Genomic DNA, 25,622 nt, shown 5'->3' on the forward strand with positions numbered 1-25,622 from the left:
AACTCTGCACACAAAGGAAGAAAAGCTCATGTCTGTCTAAGTGACAGCGCCCAGCAAGCTCAGGTCCAGGAATAAGGAAAGAATCCCACAGGTCCTGGAGGTAACCCTGCCATCACACATGACCCCATCTCCCCAGGCTCAAAAGTAACATAACGGGTGGTGAAGTCCCAAGCAGCTGCTTTGGAAGCCTGTACTCTTAATCCCACCTGCAGAGGTGGGTCCCTGACTTCTTTCCCAGTGGAAAGCGGGCCTCTCCACTTGCCCCAGGAATTGCTGGGCAAGGTAGAGGGGTCTGCACACTCACTGTGCCCAACACCGATCCCAGGGCTCTGCTCCCCAGCAGCATCCTGTCATACCATCTCCTCATGAGAACCCCACAAGTCAGCCCAGGCCAGTCCCTCCATACTGCTAGTGGACCGCTTGCACCCCTCCTGACAGGTGCCTCCTTCTTGGGGCCCTCCCACTGTCATCTTCACCTGCCTTTGACCTCATTGAGCATCCTCTCTGACTCTGTCGGTCTTGCTCTCCATCCCCCTGCCCAGCCCCATGGATGGCCACGGGAAGGACCTTATCCTGTCATTTAGAACCAGTCTGCCTCCAAGACCTCACCCCCTAAGCTCCTGCCGAGTACAGCCTCTCATCATCTTCCTTTCACATCCTCATGCTGATGAGCCAGCTCTTGTCAGAAACTTGTAGAAATTACAACAGGTGGATAAAGTTATCTGCCCTTTTCGTGACCAAAAACAATCATCCTATCACCAATACCCTTACCCCAACCCTGGAATTGTCCATGCATGCTAAGTCACTTCAGTCACGTCTGACTCTTTGTGATCCTATGAACCATAGCCCACCAGGCTCCTCTGTCTTTCCAGGCAAGAATACGAGAGTGGGTTGCCATGCCCTCCTCCAGGGCAGTTTCCTGACCCAGGGATTGAACCTGCATCTCATACGTCTCCTACATCAGCAGGCAGGTTCTTTATCACTAGTACCCCTGGGAAGTGAAAGTGTTAGTTGCTCAGCCGTGTCAGACTCTTTGCGTCTGTTCATGGGATTTCCCAAGCATGAACACTGGAGTGAGTTGCCATGCCTCCTCCAGGGGATCTTGCCAACCCAGAGATCGAACCTGGGGCCGTCTGCATTGCAGGCAGATTCTTTACTGTCTGAGTCAACAGGGAAGCCCCCGGAATTCTCTATATCCTTTTAAAAGCAATGACACTGAGTTGGTCTATGTGATAGTCTTCAATAAATTCATTGTTTCACAGCCAAGACATCAAGACAGGATCAATAAATCCATCTTTTTTTTTCCAAAAGAGATGAGAGAAAAGACAACCCCATCTGTCACAGGGTGCCAAAGCTCGGAACTGGCAGAGACCCTAGTGGTCATTTCTTTCAAACCTCTCTCCTCGAAAGCTTGAAGACTTCCCTCAGCCTTCTTCCCAAGAGGCCACACTGCCCAGGCCAGACACTCCCAGTGACAGGAAACCCAGAGCCAATCCACATGTGTGCAGTTCTGCCTGTTTGGAAAGCTTCTTTTGACTGAGTGGAAAGCTGCCTCTCTCTAATTCCCACTAGGTCCCAGGTCTGCCGACTGGAGCCACAAATGCGTCTGCTCCTCCATGGGAGCCCCTCTGAGACCTGATTCTACTCTTGGGTATGCAGTGCGTGCTCAATCACTTCAGTCGTGTCCGACTCTCTGCGACCTCTGGACCATGGCCCGCCAGTCCACTCTGTCCGTGGGACTCTCCAGGCAAGAATACTGGAGTGGGCTGCCATGTCCTTCTCCAGTGACAAAGTAGGAAGTGAGTGAAGTGAGAAGTTGCTCAGTCGTGTCCGACTCTTCTCGACCCCATGGACTGCAGCCCACCAGGCTCCCCTATCCGTGGGATTTTCCAGGCAAGAGTACTGGAGTGGGGTGCCACTGCCTTCTCCAGTGTATCCAGTGAGTTTTCCCTTTTCCAGGCAAATTCCACTTCTTCCACAAGTGCCTCACAAGACAGGTTTGGTGGTGGTGTAAGCTCGATGAATGGTGGCTCAAGGCACAGGCCCTGAACTCTGATTGCCTGGCTTCAAGATCTGGCCCTAAATGTTTCTTACTTTTATAACTATGAAGTTATTATTTATGAAACCACTGAGCCATCCCTACACCGAGGTATGCCCACTCCTGCTATCGCTATAACTGTTACACCCATACATACAAACCTAGAAACTCTTCTTTCATTAGTTAACACTGGCACTCTGAGACATATTAGGCAACAAATAGGAAGAGGGTCTTTCATTTCTATTTAGCATGATTCTGTGTTGCTTGAATCTTTTTGCAACATACATGTGTTACTTCTGTTTTACCAAATTGGAATCTACTCTGTGGCACTTTTTCTAACTTCTTGAGTTGAATGCTTACGTTTAACCCATTACTCTTTCACCGTCTATATTAAATTAATGCATTTAAAGCTATGCATTTCCCTCTAAGTACCCCTTCAGCTTTATTGTGCAAGTTTTTATATGCAGTGCTGGGTTTTGTTTTTGGTTGTTCAGTTCTAATATTTTATAATTTCCATTAGGATTTCTTTTCTGACTCAGGGATTTTTTTTTTTTTCCAGAAAATTGCTTTTGATTTTTACCTTAAACTACAGAAGACTGGAAACCATAATTTGCTTTGGACTATTAATTTGTAATTTCAGTGCACTGCAATCAAAGCACATGGTCTATGATGCGGATTTCGGGTATTGCTGACATTCATTTTCACAAGCAGCACACAGTCCATTTCTGTGTGTTCTTTGTGGGTGTTTGAAAAGCACGTATACTCTCAAATTGTTGGTTTTCATTCATCTATTTGATCTAACTTGTTAATTACGTTGTGCAAAACTTACGAATGTCTCTGCTAATTTTTTGTCAATTTGATCTATCCATTAATAAGAGGGGTATGGTAAAGTCTCCAGAAAATATTGTGGGATTTTTCCCTTTGTTCATCGATAATTTTTGCTTTATATGTTTGGAGATTCTGTTGCTTAGAATATACAGGTTCAGGATTTTTATATTTTCCTGTGAATTTTCTTATCATTGAGTAATGGTCCTCTTTGTCTTTAAGGATACATTGGGCTTTAATTTCATCTGAAAGGGATAGTACTCTATCATATTTTATTTGGTTTACCCAGCTCCTTACTTGCAGCCTTCCAGTACCATTTTGTTTGAGGTTATTCCTATAAGCAGCATATTTCTGAGTTTTAGTTATTTTTCATATCCTCTGTATTATCTAGCAAATTCAATCTATTTATATTTATTGGGACTGCTCAAATATTTTTCTTTATTTCTACCATCTACTATCTAACTTTTGCATTTTTTGTGTGTGTCTATTGGGTTTTTTTTTTTTTTTACTTTTTTTAAAAATTCTAATTGGAGGTTAATTACTTTACAATATTGTATTGGTTTTGCCATATATCAACATGAATCTGCCACAGGTATACATGTGTTCCCCATCCTGAGCCCCCCTCCCTCCCCGTACCATCCCTCTGGATCATCCCAGTGCACCAGCCCCAAGCATCCAGTATCATGCATCGAACTTGAACTGGCAGTTCGTTTCATATATGATATTATACATGTTTCAATGCCATTCTCCCAAATCATCCCACTCTCTCCCTCTCCCAGAGTCCAAAAGACTGTTCTATACATCTGTGTCTCTTTTGCTATCTCACATACAGGGTTATCATTACCACCTTTCTAAATTCCATATATATGTGTTAGTATACCGTATTGGTGTTTTTCTTTCTGGCTTACTTCACTTTGTATAATAGGCTCCAGTTTCATCCACCTCATTAGAACTGATTCAAATGTATTCTTTTTAATGGCTAGGTAATACTCCATTGTGTATATGTACCACAGCTTTCTTATCCATTCATCTGCTGATGCACATCTAGGTTGCTTCCATGTCCTGGCTATTATAAACAGTGCTGCAATGAACATTGGGGTACACGTGTCTCTTTCAATTCTGGTTTCCTTGGTGTGTATGCCCAGCAGTCGGATTGCTGGGTCATAAGGCAGTTCTATTTCCAGTTTTTTAAGGAATCTCCACACTGTTCTCCATAGTGGCTCTGCTAGTTTGCATTCCCACCAACAGTGTAAGAGGGTTCCCTTTTCTCCACACCCTCTCCAGCATCTATTGCTTGTAGACTTTTGGATCGCAGCCATTCTGACTGGCGTGAAATGGTACCTCATTGTAGTTTTGATTTGCATTTCTCTGATAATGAGTGATGTTGAGCATCTTTTCATGTGTTTGTTAGCCATCTGTATGTCTTCTTTGGAGAAATGTCTGTTTAGTTCTTTGGCCCATTTTTTGATTGGGTGGTTTATTTCTCTGGAATTGAGCTGCAGGAGTTGCTTGTATATTTTTGAGATTAGTTGTTTGTCAGTTGCTTCATTTGGTATTATTTTCTCCCATTCAGAAGGCTGTCATTTCACCTTGCTTATAGTTTCCTTTGTTGTGCAGAAGCTTTTAAGTTTAATTAGGTCCCATTTGTTTGTTTTTGCTTTAATTTCCAATTTTCTGTGAGGTGGGTCATAGAGGATCCTGCTGTGATTTATGTCAGAGAGTGTTTTGCCTATGTTCTCCTCTAGGAGTTTTACAGTTTCTGGTCTTGAGTTTAGATCTTTAATCCATTTTGAGTTTATTTTTGTGTATGGTGTTAGAAAGTGTTCTAGTTTCATTCTTTTACAAGTGGTTGACCAATTTTCCCAGCACCACTTGTTAAAGAGATTGTCTTTAATCCATTGTATATTCTTGCCTCCTTTGTCAAAGATAAGGTGTCCACAGGTGCGTGGATTTATCTCTGGGCTTTCTATTTTGTTCCATTGATCTGTATTTCTGTCTTTGTGCCAGTACCATACTGTCTTGATGACTGTGGCTTTGTAGTAGAGCCTGAAGTCAGGCAGGTTGATTCCTCCAGTTCCATTCTTCTTTCTCAAGATTGCTTTGGCTATTCGAGGTTTTTTGTATTTCCATACAAATTGTGAAATTATTTGTCTAACTCTAATTTTGTATTTTTAATGGTCCAAGCTTCTTCTTTGCTTTTTCCTTTCTCTCCCCTGTTTTCTCTTGGACTCACTGATACTTTATATATCTCCCTGCCTCCTCTGGTTTGGAAGTTATACATTCCATTGTTATGCCTTTAATGATGACCTTTAATTTGCTTACCTGCATCCCTGACATAACCAGATTCACAGTTTATCAGTATATTTGTCCTCCAGCCGAGTAATACAAGGGTCTTAGAATTTCAACTCAGAGCAGCCCACTCCCAACCTTATATATTATTATTTTCTTCTTTCACTTTGTTTTTAAATCCCCCAAACCAGCCATTATGTTTGTTGTTGTTGTTTAGTCACTAAGTTGTGACCAACTCTTTTGCAACCCCAAGGACCATAGCCTGCCAGGCTCTTCTGTCCATGGGATTTTGCAGGGAAAAATACTGGAGTGGGTAGCCATTTCCTTCTCCAGGGAGTCTTCCCAACCCAGGGATTGAACCCACATTCTCTGCGTTGGCAGGCATTTTCTTTACCACTGAGCCACCAGGGAAGCCGACGCTTACAGTCAATAGTTATTTAAATTATCCATTGTATATCAATTATTTGATTATCATTGCTTCTTAATTGGGACTTAAATCTTATTCCTTCTTTCTGTGTTTCATATCCTTCTCATAGGCAATATATATTAATAGTTGGGTCTTATGAGCTTTTTTTAATGTACTCTGACAGTTCCTTTCTTTCAATAGGTATTCTAAGACCATTAATATTGAAAGCAATTATTGATATAATCTGATTAACATCTACCACGTTTGTAATTGTTTTCTATTTATTGAACTTCCTTTTTATTTCTTTTTTCCCTGCTTTTCTTCTTCCTTTTCTGGGTTTAATTAAATATGTCATATGAGTCCATTTTATCTGCTTAGCACTATTGAACTATATACTTAAATATGGTTAAGAGGGTAATTTTTGTATTATGTGTTTTTATCACAATTTAAAAAACATTTTTAAGTCAAAAAAATAGTTTTGGTCATTGCCCTAGAATTTTCAATACATATTTACAACTAATCTAAATTAACCTTCAAATAACATTGTACTTCTTAAATTGTAGTACTGCTGCTGCTATTGCTAAGTCGCTTCAGTCATGTCCGACTCTGTGCGACCCCATAGACGGCAGCCCACCAGGCTCCGCCATCCCTGGGATTCTCCAGGCAAGAACACTGGAGTGGGTTGCCATTTCCTCCTCCAATGCATTAAAGTGAAAAGTGAAAGTGAAGTCACTCAGTCGTGTCCGACTCATAGCGACCCCATGGACTGCAGCCTACCAGGCTCCTCTGTCCATGGGATTTTCCAAGCGAGAGTACTGGAGTGGGGTGCTATTGCCTTCTCTGAATTGTAGTACAAGTCCCTTCTAATAGAGTATTCCCAATTCCCCCTTTTTGTCCCTTGTGACCTGACTGCCATTCATTTCATTCATCCATATGTTATAATCATATGGATATATTGTTATATTTTTGCTTTAAGCAATTTGCTTTTAGATCAATTAAAACAGAAAAATCAAAGAATTTTTATCTTCATTTATTCCTTCTCTGACACCCCTTTTTTTTTTTCAGATCTGAGTTTCTGACCTATATTATTTTCTTTCTCTCTAAAGAATTATTTTTTTTTTAAGATTTCTTGCAAGACAGGTCTGCTGGTAATGAATTCACTCCATTTTTGTTTGACAGAAAATCTTCATTTTTTCTTCACTTGAGGGGGACAATTTCCCAAGGTATAGCATTCTAGGTTGGTAGGTTTTGCGTTTCAGTGCTTAAAATATTTCACTCCACTCTCTTCCTGTTTGCATGGTTTCTGACATGAAATCCACTGTGATTCTTTTCCTTGTTCCTCTTTAAGTAAGGTGGTTTTTGTCCCTCTGGCTTCTTTCAATGTTTTCTTCATCTTATGTTTTCTGATGTTTGAATATGATATGTGCAGGTTTAGATACTGTGGTATTTTCACCTAGTGCTTGACATTTTCTGAATTTCCCACATCTGTGGTTTGATTATCTGACATTAATTTTGGAAAATTCTTGGCCATTACTACTTCTCCTCATTTTTCCTTCATTTTGGGGGTACAATTCTAGGTTGGTGAGTTCAGATGGTAAAAAATTCACCTGCAATGCAGGAGACCCAGGTTCAGTCCCTCAGGTGGGAAGATCCCCTGGAGGAGGGAATGGCTACCCGCTCCAGTATTCTTGCCTGGAGAATTCCATGGACAGAGGAACCTGGTAGGCTACGTACAGTCCATGGGGTCACAAAGAGTCGGACACGACTGTGCAACTAACACTTCAAATACTTCTTCATTCTCTCTTCTCCTCCTGGTATTCCAATTATGCATATGTTATTCCTCTCAAAAATTGTCCCCAAATTCTTGGATCATGTTCTATTCTAGCTTTTGGTTTGTGCCTTTGCTTTTTCATTCTTTTTTCTTTTACATTTCAGTTTGAGAAGTTTTTATTGACACATCTTCAAGTTTACTGATGCCTTACTTGACTATGTCCAATCTATGGATGCACCCATCAAAGGTCTTCTTTATTTTTGTCACTGCATTTTTAAAATTTTTTCTAGCATTTCTTTTCCATTGTTTCTTAGAGTTTCCATCTCTCTGTTTACATTGCCAACATATTCTTTCATGCTGTATCATTTTTCCAGTAAATCCCTTAATATATCAATCATAGTTATTTTAAATTCCCTTTCGAGGGACTTTCCTGGTGGCCCAGGGGTTAAGAATCCACCTTGCAATGCAGGGTATGTGGGTTTAACCCCTGGTTGGGGAACTAAGATCTCACATGCCACATAACAATTAAGCCCACTCACTGCAACAACTGAGCCTGTGCACCTCAACAAAAGATCCTGCGTGACGCAATTAAGACCTGACGCAACCAAATACTTTGTTTTATCCCTATCTAATGTGTTCTTTGGAAGGAATGATGCTAAAGCTGAAACTCTAGTACTCTGGCCACCTCATGCGAAGAGTTGACTCATTGGAAAAGACTCTGATGCTGGGAGGGATTGGGGACAGGAGGAAAAGGGGACAACAGAGGATGAGATGGCTGGATGGCATCACCGACTTGATGGACGTGAGTTTGAGTGAACTCTGGGAGATGGTGATAGACAGGGAGGCCTGGCGTGCTGCGATTCATGGGGTCACAAAGAGTCAGACACGACTGAGCAACTGAACTGAACTGAACTGAATGATTCTAAAACCTGTGCCATCTGTCAAATTCTAAACTCTAATGGCTGAGTCTGGTTCTGATGCTTCCTTTATCTCTTCAGTCCATGGTGGTTTTTTTTTTTTTTTCCTCGCCTAAGTTTTTGTTGAAAGCTGGACACGATAGTATTGAGTACAGAAACTGACGTAAATAGGCCTTTAGCATGAGGTTTTATGTTAATCAGGTAGATCTCAGCTGTAACTCTCTGTATTGTCTTTCCAAATTTTGCAGTAGCTGCTTGCCCTGCAACCTTAATTCTCTGATGGGTAGAGAATAGTCGTTGCTATTCAGTTTGCTCAGCTTTATTTCTTGTTGCAAATACGGGAGTGGTGACTCCCAGGCTCTTCATACATCAGAGCCCAAAACAGAAGTCTCCCATATCCTTGTTACAGAAGTACACTGTTAAGCAATTCACCAAGAGTGTATCAGCAGTAAACTCTCTTTTTGTCTGAAAATGTTTTCCTTCAATATTAAATGATCATTTATCTGAAGACAGGTCAATTGTTATTATCTCTTAACATTTGAAGATATTTTCTATTGCCATCTGACTTCTGCTGATGCTTTAAAAAGTGTCACCACTCCCATATTTGCAACAAGAAATAAAGCTGAGCACACTGAATGACAGCTATTCTCAACCCATCAGAGAATTAAGGTTGCATCTACTGCTGTTACTCTATGCCACACAGCACGGCACAGGCGGTCAATGTCACTAACATGGCACATCTGTAAAAATTTCTTGGATGAATGAATGAATATATGAACGAAAGAACAACCCAGCAAGGCACTGGCAGCTCTTTGACAATTCACTTGTAATCTTTAAACCCCACATACACAGAATTTGCCTGTCATTTAAAAGAGCGGAACAGACAGGAAGAAAAAAATGTAAACAAGTCAAAATAAAAATAAGAGATGAATTCCCAATTTGTTTTATCTCTTACAGAATGTTAGAGCTAAAATAGATCTCAGGATGAGCCAGTCTAATCTCCCACCCCAAAGGCAGAAACCATGACCCAGAGAGAAGTGACTGGTCTAAGAGCAGGCCACCATGACAGGCCAAAATCTTCCCAGCCTCAGACCTTCATGCTGGCTGTTCCCTCTGCCTGAGACACTATTCCCACCACCCTCCCCTACCTTGAGCTCAAAGGTGCCATTCTCAGATAGACATTCCTGACCTCCCATCTCAACGAGGTCCCACTCTTTCCTCTCAGCACACCCTAATCTGTCTGTTCTCCATGCTCGTCACACTCTGTAATTACTGGTAGTGGTACACTGCTTTTGCTGGCATAATTATTTTGTTAAAATCTGTCTCTCCATTGCTACTGGTAAATTCTGGGGACCATATCTGTCTTTGTGGTTGCTGTGACCCCAGCACTTAGCACAGTACTTGGCACAGAGCAGGTGCTCCATAAATATTTGCTGAATGAAATCAATTGAGCATTCAGGAGATGTCTACACTTGCAGAGTTCAGGGGGTTGACTCCAGAAGACAGTCTACACCCACAAAAAGCAGAGATTGGAGAACGTGGCTTCTTACCAGCTACATCATTTGGGGCATGTTACTTAGTTGTTCATATGCCAAATGAAGATTATACTGCATATACTCTGTCTCATATTTGATGTGAGCAAGAGTGCTGTGTGAGAGGTTGCTGGGATTTTTTAGCGAGCAATTCCTTTATCTTCAATTATGCCTCACACTCTGCCAGACCCCCTGCAGGTGGTGGCCCCTGTGTGCAGGATGCAGGTCTGTTTAACCATCCTCTCTACTGCCTACCTCCTCAGGGTCTGGCCCTAAACCTCTGGGCAGAGGATGCTGGGCGCTGCATGCAGGCGGTGAGGACAGTGGCAGCCCCTGGTGTCTAGACACCTGGTCCTGGTGTCTCACCAGGAACCCGAGCCCTGTTCTATGCACTGGAAGAGCAGGGCTCATCACTGGCCTCCCAAGACCTTGCAGCCTCCAGTCCTTTGTGGCTCTGAGCCACAGCCCCTGTGACTCAAGCCTCTCTGCCTGCCCTAGTAAGGACCCTGAGGGAACTGCCCTCAGTGTCCCTGCCAGGCTGCAGCAGGAAAGGTCTCCTGTTGCCTCTCCTGTCCCTTCCCCTCTTCCCATCAGACCATCTCACTCTTCTTACGCTAGAATCATTCTCTCAAGTTGGAAGGACCCTGACTTTTAACTGATCAAGTCCTCAGTGGATTCTTAAACTTCTAATACAGCATATATGATTCTCCTTATATGCCTCCAGTGATGGGATGCTCACTACTTCACAAGGAGGCCCACTCCACTATGAGAAAGCTTGGGCTATTAGAAAGTTCTCTTAGCCTGTCTCCTTCCCTGCTCACAGCCCTAAGTCTTCCCTTCTTTAGACCAAACAGTCCCAATTTTTCCAGTTATCCCTTCAAGGAAAGGCTTTCTTTTTTTTAATTAATTAATTTATTTTAATTGGAGGTCAATTACTTTACAATATTGTGGTGGTTTTTGCCATACACTGACATGAATTAGCCATGGGTGTACATGTGTCCCCCTGTCCCAAACCCCCCTCCCACCTCCCTCCCCGTCCCATCCCTCTGGGTTGTCCCAGTGCACCAGTTTTGAGTGCCCTGTTTCACGCATCAAACTTGGACTGGTCATCTATTTTACATACAGTAATATATATGTTTCAATGCTATTCTCTCAAATCATCCCACCCTCGCCTTCTCCCACAGAGTCCAAAAGTCTGTTCTTTACATCTGTGACACTGCCTGCCTGGAAGAGTCCATGGGCAGCCTGATTGTGTTTAACTGTGGGGAATCCAGTGGCTACCAGTGTGAACTCTGGACCTGGCTTCCAACTCGGCTCCACACTTACTGTGTTCCTGTGGCTAAGGCACTGAACTGATCTCACCAAGCCTCAGCCATCCTGTCTGCACAATGGGGATAATAGGAGTTTTGTGACTTTGTAATGAGATGGGGCTGGGAGAATTCTTCTCAGAATAGAACCAGGTCCCTGGTAAGCAATGAATACAACAATTATTAACAGTAATGATTAGAACCTGGTGCATTCATGAGCTCAAACAAGAGGCAAGACAGCCTGGACTAAGTGGGTCAGTGAAGGGCTCCCAGGGCAGGCAGGACTCCTGCTGGGCCTGAACAGCATAGATTTAGAAACAGACTTAAAGAATGTTCCATCCAGGGAAACTGTGAGCAGGAGTTTGGAGAATAACAGCACCAAGAAAGAATAATAACTGAAGTCCCTGCCTCACTCCAAGCTCAGAGCCATCCCTGGGGTTCCCACACTTGGGCATGCATTCACACACACACACACACACACACACACACACACACACACATCAGCCATTGTCCATGGCCCCCTCGCACATGAGGAGCCCAACCCATGTGGAGCAGTGAGGGGTCAGGCCTGGCTCCAGCAGAGCACTGTGTAGGCAAGCAGAGGGCCATGGGGATGGTGAAGGGCTGGGATGAAGAAAAAAAGCTGGAATTTAGATTTTGAGCAGTGGGAAACCAAAGGGCTATTATATGAGGATGAGCTTCAGGAAGAGAAAGCCACCAGTGCAACAGGAACAGGGCAAGAGGCAGGAGCCCCACGGAAGTTTGCTTCCAGGAGAGCAGACTAGCCCAGGCCCCAGACTCTGGGCTCTTTGGGACACACTGTCTCCAAAGCAAAGCCAGGCCCCCTCACTGCCTCCTGCCAGCCCTTTGGGGTTTAGGGCCATCCTGCTTCTCCAGGCCTGTTGTCTCTGACTTTCTTTCACTCAGCCCATATTCCAACCACTTAGCCTGGCCTGCAGTTCCCTCCTGTACTTCCACCCTCCACGCCTTCATCCGTGCTGCTCCTTCTGCCTAGAATGCCCTCTTCAACCAACTCTACCTTCTCCACAGAGCTGCATTCTGCCCATCCCTCAAGGCACAGCATGAAAGACACCTCCTCCAGGAAGCTTTTCCCCATTCTTAGCCTGGCATACCTGTCTCCTGTCCCCGCTTCTCTCCCTACCTGCTCTCCTCCCAGAATTCCCTGAAGAAAGAAAACATGCCTGCCACCTCCTCATTTCCTCACAGTCCGCAGCTCTTTTCCTGACTTAGGGAGAGTTCAAACCATCTCTGATGACCCAGCTCAATCCTGCTCAGAAACACAAAACCAACCCCTTCCCAGGAAGGATGCCCATAGAAGCAGGCAACTCTCAGCCCCAGGCCCACCAGCCTGGAGAAATGCCACTGAGCAGAGGGCAAAGCAGCTGACGGGAGCAGGAGGCATTCCTGGTGGCTTCTCTGTTAGCAAGGGACAGGACTTCTCCCGGTTTAACCCCCTGCAACCTTTGAACTTCCTGGGAGGTCAGCAGCACGTCCCCCTTCCCCAGCTGTCTTCCTGTCTCTGGCCCAATGGGAGGGAGGGCCCTGGGCCCGTTCCATTTTGCGCCCGTATTGATCTGTTGGCAGCAATGGGCTGGATAATTAGCCAGGAATTAGGGTTTCTATTACAGCCAGGAGGCTGCTCCAGCTGATTTATCACCTGAATAATTTACTGTGATTGAAAGGAAATTAAAATGAACTCCATTTGACAACTGTGAGCTTTTATGGGCTTTAGTGAAGGCTCAAAAGCCAGATTAATAGCCTAGTGTTGGTTAATAGTCTGCCGAGAGTAAATACGGCAGGCTGTGCTCGGGGGGTGGCCTTCCTGCCGTGGCCGGAGGAGGGACCAGCTCCTGCCAGCAGTGTGGCACCCATGACAGCGTCAACATGAGTTTTACTGAAACACATTCCACTGTTCGAAACACACACGCACATACCACCTGCCCACGTTTCTTTTTTTTTTTCCCTTCTCCTCCAAGGTGATTTTTACTCACTCCACATGGAGGAAAAACAGAATTGCTTTTTCAATAACCATTTTGAAAAGGAAGTGTTTCATTGTCCTAGGAGTGTGTATACATTAACCCATTCTACCCAGGGACAAGGTTTTACTAAGTTCCTGTATAAAAGGAAGAAGCATGGATGCTTCCACCCAGGACAGATCTTGGCAGGAAGAGCAGACAGGTGAGGGTGGGCTCTGAGCTTGTGGAAGTGACCGGCAGGACCCCAGCCTGCCCCTGAAGAAGTATGCTCCTCCTGCGGCAGTTGGAGGCAGGGGGATTAAGGAGGATTTGACCACCCAAGCCTCTGGCAAGACTCTGAGGGTTCTAAGAATGACCAGTGGATTCTGGCTGCAAAAGCCCAGTTCTGAAAACCAGCCAATCAGAAAACTGGCTCCTAGAACTGTTTGGGGACACGGAGGCCCATATATCTGTCTTTTCCAAGGTAAACAAAAGATCTTGAGGCCAGAGTCCAGCTCAGCAGCCTCGACAAATCCCAGAAGCCTGAAAATGGGATGAACGGCCTGAAAACAAAAGTTCCAGTCTGTAAAACGGGCTCATATATCTTGCCCAGCCTATGTAGTGTGCATTTACGTGGAGAGTCTGATGAGAAGATGGATGTGAAAGATTTTTGGAAACTGTAGAGGATCATGCTTAGACAGGGAAGATCACTGCCACTACTGCTGGGCTGTGCTAGGCTGATGTCAAAATCACACTCTCTGCTGTCCCAGATACAGAAACTGAGGTCTGGAGTAAAAGTGACTTGCCCAGCTGGACAGAGGCTGGACTCAAGTCAGACACTCCCAACTTCAAGGCCAGTAAATGTTCATCTTCCTCCGCGAGCTGCCACTAGACCCTGGAGTGCAGATCAGCTCACATTTGGAAGAGGGGCCGGCCTTGGTGGCCAGAGCTCTGGGCCCTCTCCTGACTGCTGTGGCTCACGAGGCCAGGCTGCCAGCAGGTATGAGAAACCTGTACCCTTGACGTGCGTCCCTTCCCAGCCTGTGGCCCCTTACTCGGCCAGCATTCATCCAAAGTGACTGGGAGTGCAGAGCGAGGGTGCGTCATTCATAGTCCAGTGCCTGGGTGCATACCCGCAGCCCCGTGGTCTCACCTACTATCTCTCCTCATTACGGCCCATTACGGGAAGGTGAAGTAGGCTAACCAGGAAGCACTGAGTTAGTCATTATCCCGCAGGCAGGCCCTGCCTCAGAGCCCACACAGTCAGAGTCAGGCCCGCAGTGTGCCATTCTGAAGGACACTGCAAGGCCAGACTGCTAGGAACAGGGTTCCTCCTCCAAGGCCCATCTCCACACAGGCCTATTGACCTGTCCCCCGCTGCCACTTCCTCCAGAACATCCTTCCTCCCTGTGCTCCCTGTGGAGGCAATATCTCCATTCATCAGGGTCCACAGAACTTGCTCCCTCGCCTTGCAGGTTCTGAATCCACATCACATTGCCCCTGTGAAGCTGGGGGCTGAGCTGATATCTGATTCATCCCGCCCTCCTGCCTCTGGGTGCCCAGCACTGTGCCAGGGTCACAGCTACCATGTAAGATATATATATGTTGGATAAATGAGCAAATGAGCGTCTGAGCAAGTGAGTAAATGGATACGTGGGTGGACTCCTCCAAAGCATGAAGCCCTGTAGTCTGCCTGGGCTTCTAGGGCATTCCAAGCTGAATGAACTAGGATTAGATTCTGTGTTTCCATGAGAATCACATGAAACACAGAGGGAAACATGATCCCTGACACCTAATGTCTGAATTAAGTAAATAAGAGCTTAGTAGAAATGCCAGAGATTTTGTGCAGAGGTCAGACAAACCCTATCCTTTCTGTGGCCCTCTAAGAAGTGAGGAGATTGATAGCTTGCTTCTTATTAGAGCCCTACTGGCTCAAAAATTACATAATATTGTCAAAGGTTACAAGATAACTTTTCTCCCAGATTCTGGAGAGAAAGGTAGGCTTCATCCAAGGAAGGTTCCAAGTTGAGTCCCTTTTTTTTCTCCTTCTGGGGTCAGATGGAATGCGGCTTCAGCCATCTCCCTGAAGGGCTCCGAGCAGTGGGACAGGCTGCCTGTGATGGAAACAGACACTTCTCCCTAGAGCCCAGGACCTAGAGTGTGTGAGACTAGCTCTGACCTGCACCTATGACTGTGTGATTCCTGGAGGAGGTGTCACTCAACTGCAGGAGAAAGACAGAAACGCTGAGCATCGTCTGAGACCGGGCCCAGCTGCCCTCTCCCAGCCCCCCCTGAAGCCCAGCCACACTTTCCTTCCTTCCTCACTCCTGCCACACTTCCTCTGGCCTCAGGGTCTTAGGACTCTTATTCCCTCTGCCAGTCAGTTCTCCCGACCACGTCCCTTCAGGGCTCAGCAGAAGCCACGGTGGCCTCCAGGCTCGATCAGCACCTGCTTTCTGCCTTTAGAGAACCTCAGACGTCTCCTCCTCAGTGCCTAGCACATCTGTCATCCGTGACCCTCTGAGTAATCCATCTTTATTGTGATTCTTCCACACATCTGTAGTCTCCCTGAGGGCAGGTCCAAGCCTGTCTTGTTCACTCATGTAACTAGTGATTGGCTCTGTGCCTTGCATATAATAAACACTCATCAGTGTTTGTTAAGTGAATACATAACTTGTTGGGTGAGTGAGTGAGTAAATGAAAGTCGCTCAGTCATGTCTGACTCTTTGCGACCCCATGGCCAGGCTCCTCTGTCCACAGAATTCTCCTGGCAAGAATACTAGAGTGGGTATTCATTCTCTCCTCCAGGGAAACTTCTCCACCGTGGGATTGAACTCAGGTCTCCTGCAATTCTTTATCATCCGAACCACCAGGGAAGCCCAGACTTGCTGGGTGACCTTAGGCCAAGCCTCTTTGCCTCACTAGGCCCCAGTTTTCCCATCTGAAAACAAAGTAGCTCGATGGTCTGTGAGTGCCCTCCTAGGAACCACACAAAGACAGCCAGACTGTCACAGGATGGTGGTCCCTGGGGCCTTGCTCACTCCTCCCCGTCCAAGGTCCCCTCCAGCACCTCCTCTCTCCACGGCAGCCTGTCCTGCAGCCTACACTGTTTGGGGTGACTGTTTGGGAAAACTTCAGAAGCCATCCTCTCATTAGCCTGCAAAGGAAGCTCAGCAGGTTAGTCTTCACCACCAGGACCAGCCAGCAAGTGCTGGGGAAGTCACTACTCTCAGGCCCCTGCATCTCACCCAGTGAGGGGAGCTCTCAGCACAAAGGAGTCAAGTCTGAGCCACCTGTGCCTGTGAGGTCTCCAGCCCAGGGCTTGTCAAATGCAGGGCACCAGGAAACAGTCTCCTGAATCAAATCTGGTACTCAGGGGAAACCTTATCCAGGTCCTGAGAGCCTCTACCTGGGCAGAGCCTTTCTGGTCCCTTCCTTCTCTGCAGCCACAGGCAGTGACTGCTTCTCAGCCCAGGTTAGAGCAGGGGGATGCTAGCAAGGGATCATCCTGCTTTCTTCCCTCTCTTGCAAGTGACCCAGCTGTGAGTCTGTCCAGTGAAACACTTCTTCATCTCCAGACTCTTGGATTCAATTCTAAAAGCATGACAGGGCAACGTGACAAGAGGGCTGACAGTTGGGGACAAGCCAATGCCATCATCACCTGGTTTATGGCCATAAGGTGCTTATGTATTTCCACTTGCATCCTGACTGACAGGATAATGACACAAGACCACCTCAAGTGGCTCAGGAGATCATTGCACCATCCTGTGTGAAGAGCCCCGGGTAAGCACAGCACCACTCAGCAATGGCAGAGCAACCAGACACAGAACACCCCCCGCTGGGCCCGAGCGAGCAGGCACCAGGGCCAGCAATCGCAAGAGCCCCAGATGCGTCCTCTACACCTCCCGGGAGGCCTCCACTGGCCAGGTATGGCTCTGAGTAAAACCTGGCACTCTCACCCACACCCCGCCAGATGCCTTTGGGTGCATCACCCAGGCCTGCATGCGGGTGGCGGGTGGCAGGTGGCGGAGGCAGCCAGTCGGGATCATACCTGCTCAGGCTTGATGGGCTCCGCGGTGGTGAAGATGTCCGAGTAGTGCTGCCTCTCAAACACGCGGTCCAGCACCTCCAGCTGCTGTTGCGTGAACAGGTCTCCCCGCATCTGCTTCCGGAGGAAATCTCTGCCCGGCAGTGAGTGGCCATTCGGCACAGGAGACTCCTGAATACCTTTGATGAGTATGAAAGAGGAGGGGTGAGTATGGGTCCCACAAGCTGCTGGGCAAGACAGGCCAGACCCTGGATTGGGAAGAGGGTCTGGGAGACACACAGGAAGCCCACCTCCTTCCCTGATGAGAGGGAGCTCAGATAGGGAGGGGTTCTTTGCCAAGGTCACCCGACTGGTTAGACCAGAGCCAGCTTCCCACAGCCACACGCCAGGCCCTGTGTGAAGTATGCATCATTGCAGTTAATCCTCATAATGAAACCAATGCAGATGGTATTATTTCCCCCATTTTGCAGATGAGAAAATTGAGACCTAGAAAAGTCTCAGTGACTGAACAACAAAATCAAGATCACAAATGCAAGTTGTCTTTGATAGAGCAATTGCACCTCTGGGAATTTACTTTACAGTTAGACTTACACATATAGGAAGTGATACATGTAAACAAGCAAAGAGTTTGTTTTAGGAACTGGTTAAATAAGTTATATGCTCACACAGTAGAATTCTGTGCAGCAGCAAAAAGGAAAGAGGACTTCCTCTGTGAAGTGATGCAGAAAGATTTTCAAGATACATCATTAAATAAAAAATAAATAAATAAGATTCAGCATAGCACACAATCTTTTGTGTAAAAAAGGAAGAAAATAAGACTTTACAAGCATTGTGTGTGTATGTATGTATGTGTGTGTATATATATGGCTGTGTGTGTGTATATATATATATTTGTATATTTATCTTTAACTTATATGCAGAATACATCATGCAAAATGCTGAGCTGCATGAAGCACAAACTGGAATCAAGATTGCTGGGAGAAATATCAATAACCTCAGATATGTAGATGTCACCACCCTTATGGTAGAAAGTGAAGAACTAAAGAGCCTCTTGAGGAAAGTGAAAGAAGAGAGTGAAAAAGCTTGCTTAAAACCCAAAATTCAGAAAACTAAGATCATGGCATCTGGTTCCATCACTTCATGGCAAATAGATGGGGAAACAATGGAAACAGTGACAGACTTTATTTTGGGGGGCTCCAAAACCATTGCAGATGGTGACTGCAGCCATGAAATTAAAAGACATGTGCTTCTTGGAAGAAAAATTATGACCAACCTAGACAGCATATTTAAAAGCAGTGACATTACTTTCCCAACAAAGGTCTGTCTAGTCAAGGCTATGGTTTTTCCAGTAGTCATGTATGGATGTGAGAGTTGGACTATAAAGAAAGCTGAGCACCAAAGAATTGATGCTTTTGAACTGTGGTGTTGGAGAAGACTCTTGAGAGTCCCTTGGACTGCAAGGAGGTCAAACCAGTCTGTCCTAAAGGAAATCAGTCCTGAATACTCACTGGAAAGACTGACGCTGAAGCTGAAGCCCCAATACTCTGGCCACCTAATGCGAAGAACTGACTCATTGGAAAAGACCCTGATGCTGAGAAAGATAGAAGGCAGGAGAAGGGGACAACAGAGGATGAGATGGTTGGATGGCATCATTGACTCAATGGACATGGGTTTGAGCAAGCTCTGAGAGTTGGTGATGGACAGGTGATGGACAGGGAAGCCTAACGTGCTGCAGTCAATGGGGTCGCAAAGAGTAGGGCACAACTGAGTGACTGAACTGAACTGAACTGATATATATATATATGTGTGTGTGTTTCTCATGTTGCCTTCCAGAGCCATACGGAAGGCAACATGAGAAATATTTCGAGTGGTACCCTTTTCCCTGGTGGCTCAGAGGTTAAAGCGTCTGCCTCCAATGCGGGAGACCCAGGTTCGATCCCTGGGTCAGGAAGATCCCCTAGAGAAGGAAATGGTAACCCACTCCAGTATTCTTGCCTGGAGAATCCTATGGACGGAGAAGCCTGGTAGGCTACAGTCCATGGGGTCGCAAAGAGTCGGACACGACTGAGCGACTGAGCAACTTCACTTTCACCCATTTAGGGAGGTAGAAACTAAACAAATGGAGGCAAAAGGGAAGGAGACTTTTCATAGCATGATTGTTTTGTTTGCTTTGTTATAGGACTTTAAATGTATTGCCTATTCAGAAATGTAAATTACAAAGAAAGTACAGGATTAAATTCTCTATGGGTTCTGTATTGTTAGCACTTCACACTATCACAGCCCCTGGTGATGATGCCTACATTTCAAAGAAAATGTTACAAACTATCACTTAAAAATTAAATGGGTTGAAATATATTTTGTGAGGTTTGGGTCTGAACCATTCAAAACAAGAGAAAATAAGGTGGGTGAAAGATTCCAGTGAGGAATGGCCTCCAGGGCCATCATTCCCCAAGTTGGCCCTCTGGAACCAACTTGCTTATTCAGGGCCACCCAGAAACACTGCCAGTGGCCAGGCCCAGAGGAGAGGCCTCTGCTTGTGCCACTGGGAAGCCCTAGGGGGAACCAGCATGTGTCAGATCTCTCCCTGGCAGGTGCCCTTACAGAAGGCCATCCCCCATCCCACTTCCACCCCTGCCCCACCAGCCCGCTGCTGCCCTAAACTTCACTCATCAGGTCAAAGCCCCACCCATGTGAAGAAGGAAGCCAAACCAAGGAGCTTGAAGCAGCAGGATACTGTGTCCCTGAGATACTGCCCGAAGTTGGTGTTCCCCCAGATGTCTTATCTGGGGGCAACTACAATACAGGCTCTGACATTTGAACAAAGACACCAGCTTTGGGTGTTGACAGGAGTGCTAGCCTTTCAGAGTTCCCTGTGTAGGCAGAGAGCTCAGAGCACCCCAGCAACCTCCACTGGAAGGGTCTTCAGAGGTGGCTCAGGACACCCCTGAGAAAATGGATCCCAGATCAATTCTGGCCCAAGAGGATACCTAAGCTGGGCTTTAGACTGAACGACCAGACACTCCAACATGAGGGCTCCTTAGCGGGATCTCTGACTCAAGTCTTCCAGTCTGGAGCCTGAGGCCCTCCTCCAGGAGCCTGTGACACTGGCCTCCCACGAGACAGGTCCTTGCTCCTGCCCACGGGACATCATCCTCAAAGCCCCCTCTTCCATCATGGCCTAACCCAGGGGGCTTATCCCACAAGGGCACCAAGACTAGCAGCATGTGGGAGCTCCTGGCTCAGACGGTGTCTGCCCAGCAGTGTTTTCCATTGGCTGGCATTCGCCAAGTGGCCCTTGTGTGCACAGGTGTACACACACATACACACATGGGGGAAGAAGGCTCAGCTGGCTTCTCCTCAGCTGTTGCTCTGGTGAGTCATCCTGACCCCAGACACTCTTGCCAAAGCATGACCTTGGCCTGAGTTCCCCAGTGCTCCCACTGAGGAGTCACTTCCCATCAGAGTAACCGTGTCCACCTTTAGCAGACATCTTCCTGCCCACCAATTCCACATAAACTGCGTCCACCTTTAGCAGATGTCTACCTGCCCACCAATTCCACATAAACTCACTAGCCCCTGTCCTCCCTGCCAGGCTCCAAACTCCTAATAAAGGCTCCTTCCTGTCTGCCAGCTCCTGGCCACTCCTGCCAAGGCCTCGCCCTGTTGAGTCCACCTCTCCCCTCCCAATTGGGCTGCCCCACCAGACATGCCCCCACCTCGGCCTCTGGAGGAGGTCACTCCCTGGCAGCCGGGCTGCCCTCCTGTCCTCTCCCACGGGCTTCACAGGCTGGGGCTCTGTGCACAGCTCAGAGCTCTGGAAAGCCATAGCTTCGCCTCCACTGAGGAAGCTCGGAGAGGGTGGCTCAGCTGAGGGCTCCTGTGGGCAAGGTCACTGTGTGGTCACCAAGTAGGGCCTGGCACAGAGTTAAGGCTCAGGACACATGCCAAATCAAGTGCACACACTCAGGGTCCTTGGAGGCCCAGAGCCCAGGACACCACTAATTCTGCAGCACAGGCAGCCTCACCAAGTCTTCCAGAAAGAAGGCTCACCACGTCCTGCTCTGAAAGTCAGCCACAGCACCGTGGGCTGAGCCTGGGAGAGTGTGCAAGACTGTCCTGGTGACCCAGACACAGAGTTGAGGGCTGTGAGCTGGGAAGAGCCACCTGTCCAGTCATTCACCCCAGCACTGCCTCTGCTTTTTCTCTCCTGGCCACTCCTGCCACGAGGTAGGGCATGTCAGGTGGGAGGGAGGTGAAGTCTACCTGCCACTTTGCACAGATGCTAAAAGTCTATTATTTCCTTAAGAAGGCCTGGGGCCCTCCTAAACATACAATCATTTATTAATTCATTTAACAGATACAGATATAGAGTTTACTCTGCACCAGGTAAGAGCCTCCCAAAGGGAGTCATGCTTGAAGTGGAAACAGAGGACAGAATGTCAGCAAGAGCAAAGGGGCGAGGGAAGGTATAACAGGCAGAGGTGGAGATGAAGGGGACAGGGAGCTGGGTGAAGAGACCCCAGGAGACTCTGGACAGGCAGGCGGGGGTTGGGCAACAGAGGCCACAGAGGTAATCAGAGCCTCATCAGAGGAGGAGTGGGGTGGGGAGCCATGGAAAGGAGCTGGGGAAACAATCGCCCTTCACATTTCTCAGTCCCAGAGCCTGAATTGCTAGTTCCCTTAGTTCAGGCTGTGCTTTCTAACCCTTGCTCCCAAAGTTTGGAAAGACTCAGTTCAGTTCAGTAGCTCAGTTGTGTCCAACTGTCGCTTTGCGACCTCATGGACTGTAGCACACCAGGCTTCCCTGTTCATCACCAGCTTCAGGGGCTTGCTCAAACTCATGTCCAATGAGTTGGTGATGCCACCCAATCATCTCATCCTCTGTCAATCCCTTCTCCTCTTGCCTTCAATCTTTGCCAGCATCAAGGTCTTTTCCACTCAGAACTGAATGAGTCATTCTTCAAATCAGATGGCCAAAGTATTGGAGCTTCAGCTTCAGCTTCAGCATCAGTCCTTCCAATGAGTATTCAGGACTGATTTCCTTTAGGATGGACTGGTTTGATCTCCTTGCAGTCCAAGGGACTCTCAAGAATCTTCTCTAACACCACAGTTCAAAAGCATCAATTCTTTGGTGCTCAGCTTTCTTTATAGTCCAACTCTCACATCCATACATGACTACTGGAAAAACCATAGCTTTGACTAGATGGACCTTCGTTGGCAAAGTAATGTCTTCACTTTTTAATACACTGTCTAGGTTGGTCATAGCTTTTCTTCCAAGGAGCAAGCATCTTTTAATTTCATGGCTGCAGTCACCATCTGTAGTGATTTTGGAGCCCAAGAAAATAAAGTCAGCCACTGTTTCCACTGTTTCTCCTTCTGTTTGCCATGAAGTGATGGGACCAGATCCGATGATCTTTGTCTTCTGAATGTTGAGCTTTAAGCCAACTTTTTCTCTCTCCTCTTTCACTTTCATCAAGAGGCTCTTTAGTTCTTCTTCACTTTCTGCCATAAGGGTGGTGTCATCTGCATATCTGAGGTTATTGATATTTCTCCCAGCAATCTTGATTCCAGCTTGTGCTTCTTTCAGCCCAGCATTTCACATAATGTACTCTGCATATAAGTTAAATAAGCAGGGTGACAATATACAGTCGTGACCTACTCCTTTCCCAATTTGGAACCAGTCTGTTGTTCCATGTCCTATTCTAACTGTTGCTTCTTGACCTGCATACATATTTCTCAGGAGGTGGTCTGGTATTCCCATCTCTTGAAGAATATTCCACAGTTTGTGGTGATCCACACAGTCAAAGGTTTTGGCGTAATCAATAAAGCAGAAATAGATGTTTTTCTGGAACTCTCTTGCTTTTTTCATGATCCAGCGGATGTTGGCAATTTGATCTCTGGTTCCTCTGCCTTTTCTAAATCCAGCTTAAACATCTGGAAGTTCATGGTTGACATACTGTTGAAGCCTGGCTTGGAGAATTTTGAGCATGTGAGATGAGTTCAATCGTGTGGTAGTTTGAGCATTCTTTGGCCTTGCCTTTCTTTGGGGTTGGAATGAATACTGACCTTTTCCAGTCCCGTGGCCACTGCTGAGTTTTTCAGATTGCTGGCATACTGAGTGCAGCACTTTCACAGCATCATCTTTTAGGATTTGAAATAGTTCAGCTGGAATTTCATCACCTCCACTAGCTTTGTTCGTAGTGATGCTTCCTAAAGTCCGCTTGACTTCACATTCCAGGATGTCTGGCTCTAGGTGAGTGATCACACCATCATGGTTATCTAGGTCATGAAGACCATTTTTATATAGTTCTTCTGTGTATTCTTGCCATCTCTTCTTAATATCTTCTACCTCTGTTAGGTCCATACCATTTCTGTTCTTTATTGAGCCCAAACTTTGCATGAAACGTTCTCTTGGTATCTCTAATTTTCTTGAAGAGATCTCTATAGATTTTCCCATTCTATTATTTTCCTCATTTCTTTGCACTGACCACTGAGGAAGGCCTCTTTATCTCTCCTTGCTATTCTTTGGATTAGAATCATCTGCATTCAAATGAGTATATTTTTCCTTTTCTCTTTTGCCTTTAGCTTCTCTTCTTTTCTCAGCTATTTGTAAGGCCTCCTCAGACAACCATTTTGCCTTTTTGCATTTATTTTTCTTGGGGATGGTCTTGATCACTGTCTCCTATACAATGTCACGAACCTCCAACCGTCCTCCTTGGAAAGACTAGGAGCTGGCAAGATGAATTTTGCATTTGTACTCATTTGGAGGTGATATGTAGAGTCAGCCTGTCAGCCACAGGTGATCCACTGAGCCCATACTGAAGGTAGATCCCTCCTCATGGCATGTGCCCAGCTGCCAGGATAAACACGAACCATGCACACCCATGCCACCTCCTCCAGAATGTCTTCCTTCATGCCCTAGTCACTTCTCCATCTCACCACTTTGTCCCTTGTCTTAGAAGTCAAGCCCCTAGGCTCTTCACTCTGACAGCACTATTAGCTACCTTGGGGAGAAACACCGCAGTTAATTTATCTCTGTCCTCTCCAAAGAGAACATTTGCAGAATAAATGAACAAATTAGTAATACTACCTTCACTCCGCAGATCTGGTCTGCAAATGTCACATTCCATCTGACCTCATTCATTCATTCATTTGTTCATTCTTGCCTCAATCAACCTAAGGGAGCAGGGCGCTAGGCTAATGCAGGGCAAACAGTGATAAGCAAAAGCTGGCCCAGCCCTGTCCTTGTGGAGTTATGCCCAGTGGAAGAGGCAAACGTTAACTGAAAAATAATCAGACCAGGAAAGGTGAAAGTGTCCACCATGACAAATACTCTGACAAAAAGACTCATGGTTCTCAGGGGCCAGGGACATGGCTGACTTATCTCTGGGTACCACAGACAGTGGGTGAGCACGAGCCAAGCAGACATACAGAGACAGCTGTGCATATAAAAGTGAACACCAGAAAACCCACCCCTTCACAAGGACTGGTCTGAATCTCCAGGACTCCAATGGACACTTCTGTAGCGTTTCCCATCCACAAAGATGCTGTCTGACTTCACTGGAGAATGCGGTCTTGGAGACAGGCTCCAGAGGCACTCAGACCCATTTTATTCCAGGGAGGAAAAGCTGAATTTGCAATGTGAATGGTATGCTTAAATATATGGATAGACATGGGCAAAGTACAAAGGTATACAGGGGGCATGGTATCTTTAAATCTTTTTTTCTACTCCAAATCAAATAATATGTAATAGACCCAGTGCTGGGCTTAGTCAACCATGGCTCGTCGAATTAACATTCTGGAAGCTAGCTTCAGGGGAGCAAGGGGCAGGAAGCTGTGTCTCGGGGAGCAAAGAAATGCTGGCTTTAAATTTCAGGTTAAACCAATGTTATTCACAACCCGGCTTTGAAGCTAAAAGCTTTACACAATCGGGTCTGGTCACGCAAAGAGGGAGGAAGCAAAAGAGCCTCAGATTCCCATCTGTCAAGAGAAAGCTGTCTCTTGTGTGTCTTAAAAGATCATAAACCTATTGCGTTTTCTTTAGAGCACAGCAGATTCAGGGGTTTTGCATTTTTTCTTGGAGGGTCCTGGTTTGTTTCTTTAAAAATCATCATGTACTTTATGTCCACAGATGCACCCTGGGAGAAAAGAAATAAAATAAAAAACAAACAGGAATCTCCCTAATTCCGCTGGCATCATGGCCTTTGGGATGCAGCCCCAGCCGGAACCCCAGGAGCCCAGGAAAGGAGGCTGGAGCTACTGAGGCAGTCTCTGGCCTTTCTCTGAGCCCCATTTCCCTGCAGAGCCCAGCTCAAGTCAGAGCTCCGAAACAGCCTCTTTTATCCTCAGCATGGCCTGGCAGTGGAAGGGCCCAGTGCGAAAAGGGCTGGGAGCCAGCACACGTGGGTTATCCCTGACTCTGCCCTTACCTGCTAGGTGGGCCAGACAAGTTCCTCTCCCTCTCTTGGCCTTAGGTGCCCCACCAATAAACTAAGGAGGCTGTTTGTCATTTC

The 25,622-nt window shown here is 46.4% G+C and overlaps 1 protein-coding gene across 3 annotated transcripts in view; it reads right to left on the minus strand.

Moving 5' to 3' along the window:
- PAX5 (paired box 5) overlaps nucleotides 1-25,622 on the minus strand; it is a 179,047-nt gene that overhangs the window by 95,437 nt on the left and 57,988 nt on the right. For all 3 annotated transcript variants that reach the window (XM_018052180.1, XM_018052183.1, XM_018052181.1), the window contains one exon: nucleotides 17,113-17,288. In XM_018052180.1, coding sequence (XP_017907669.1) covers nucleotides 17,113-17,288 — 176 coding nt within the window. The remainder of the gene's footprint in view (nucleotides 1-17,112; nucleotides 17,289-25,622) is intronic.

The sequence above is a fragment of the Capra hircus genome, chromosome 8 (assembly GCF_001704415.2).
Source record: "Capra hircus breed San Clemente chromosome 8, ASM170441v1, whole genome shotgun sequence".
NCBI lineage: Eukaryota > Metazoa > Chordata > Mammalia > Artiodactyla > Bovidae > Capra > Capra hircus.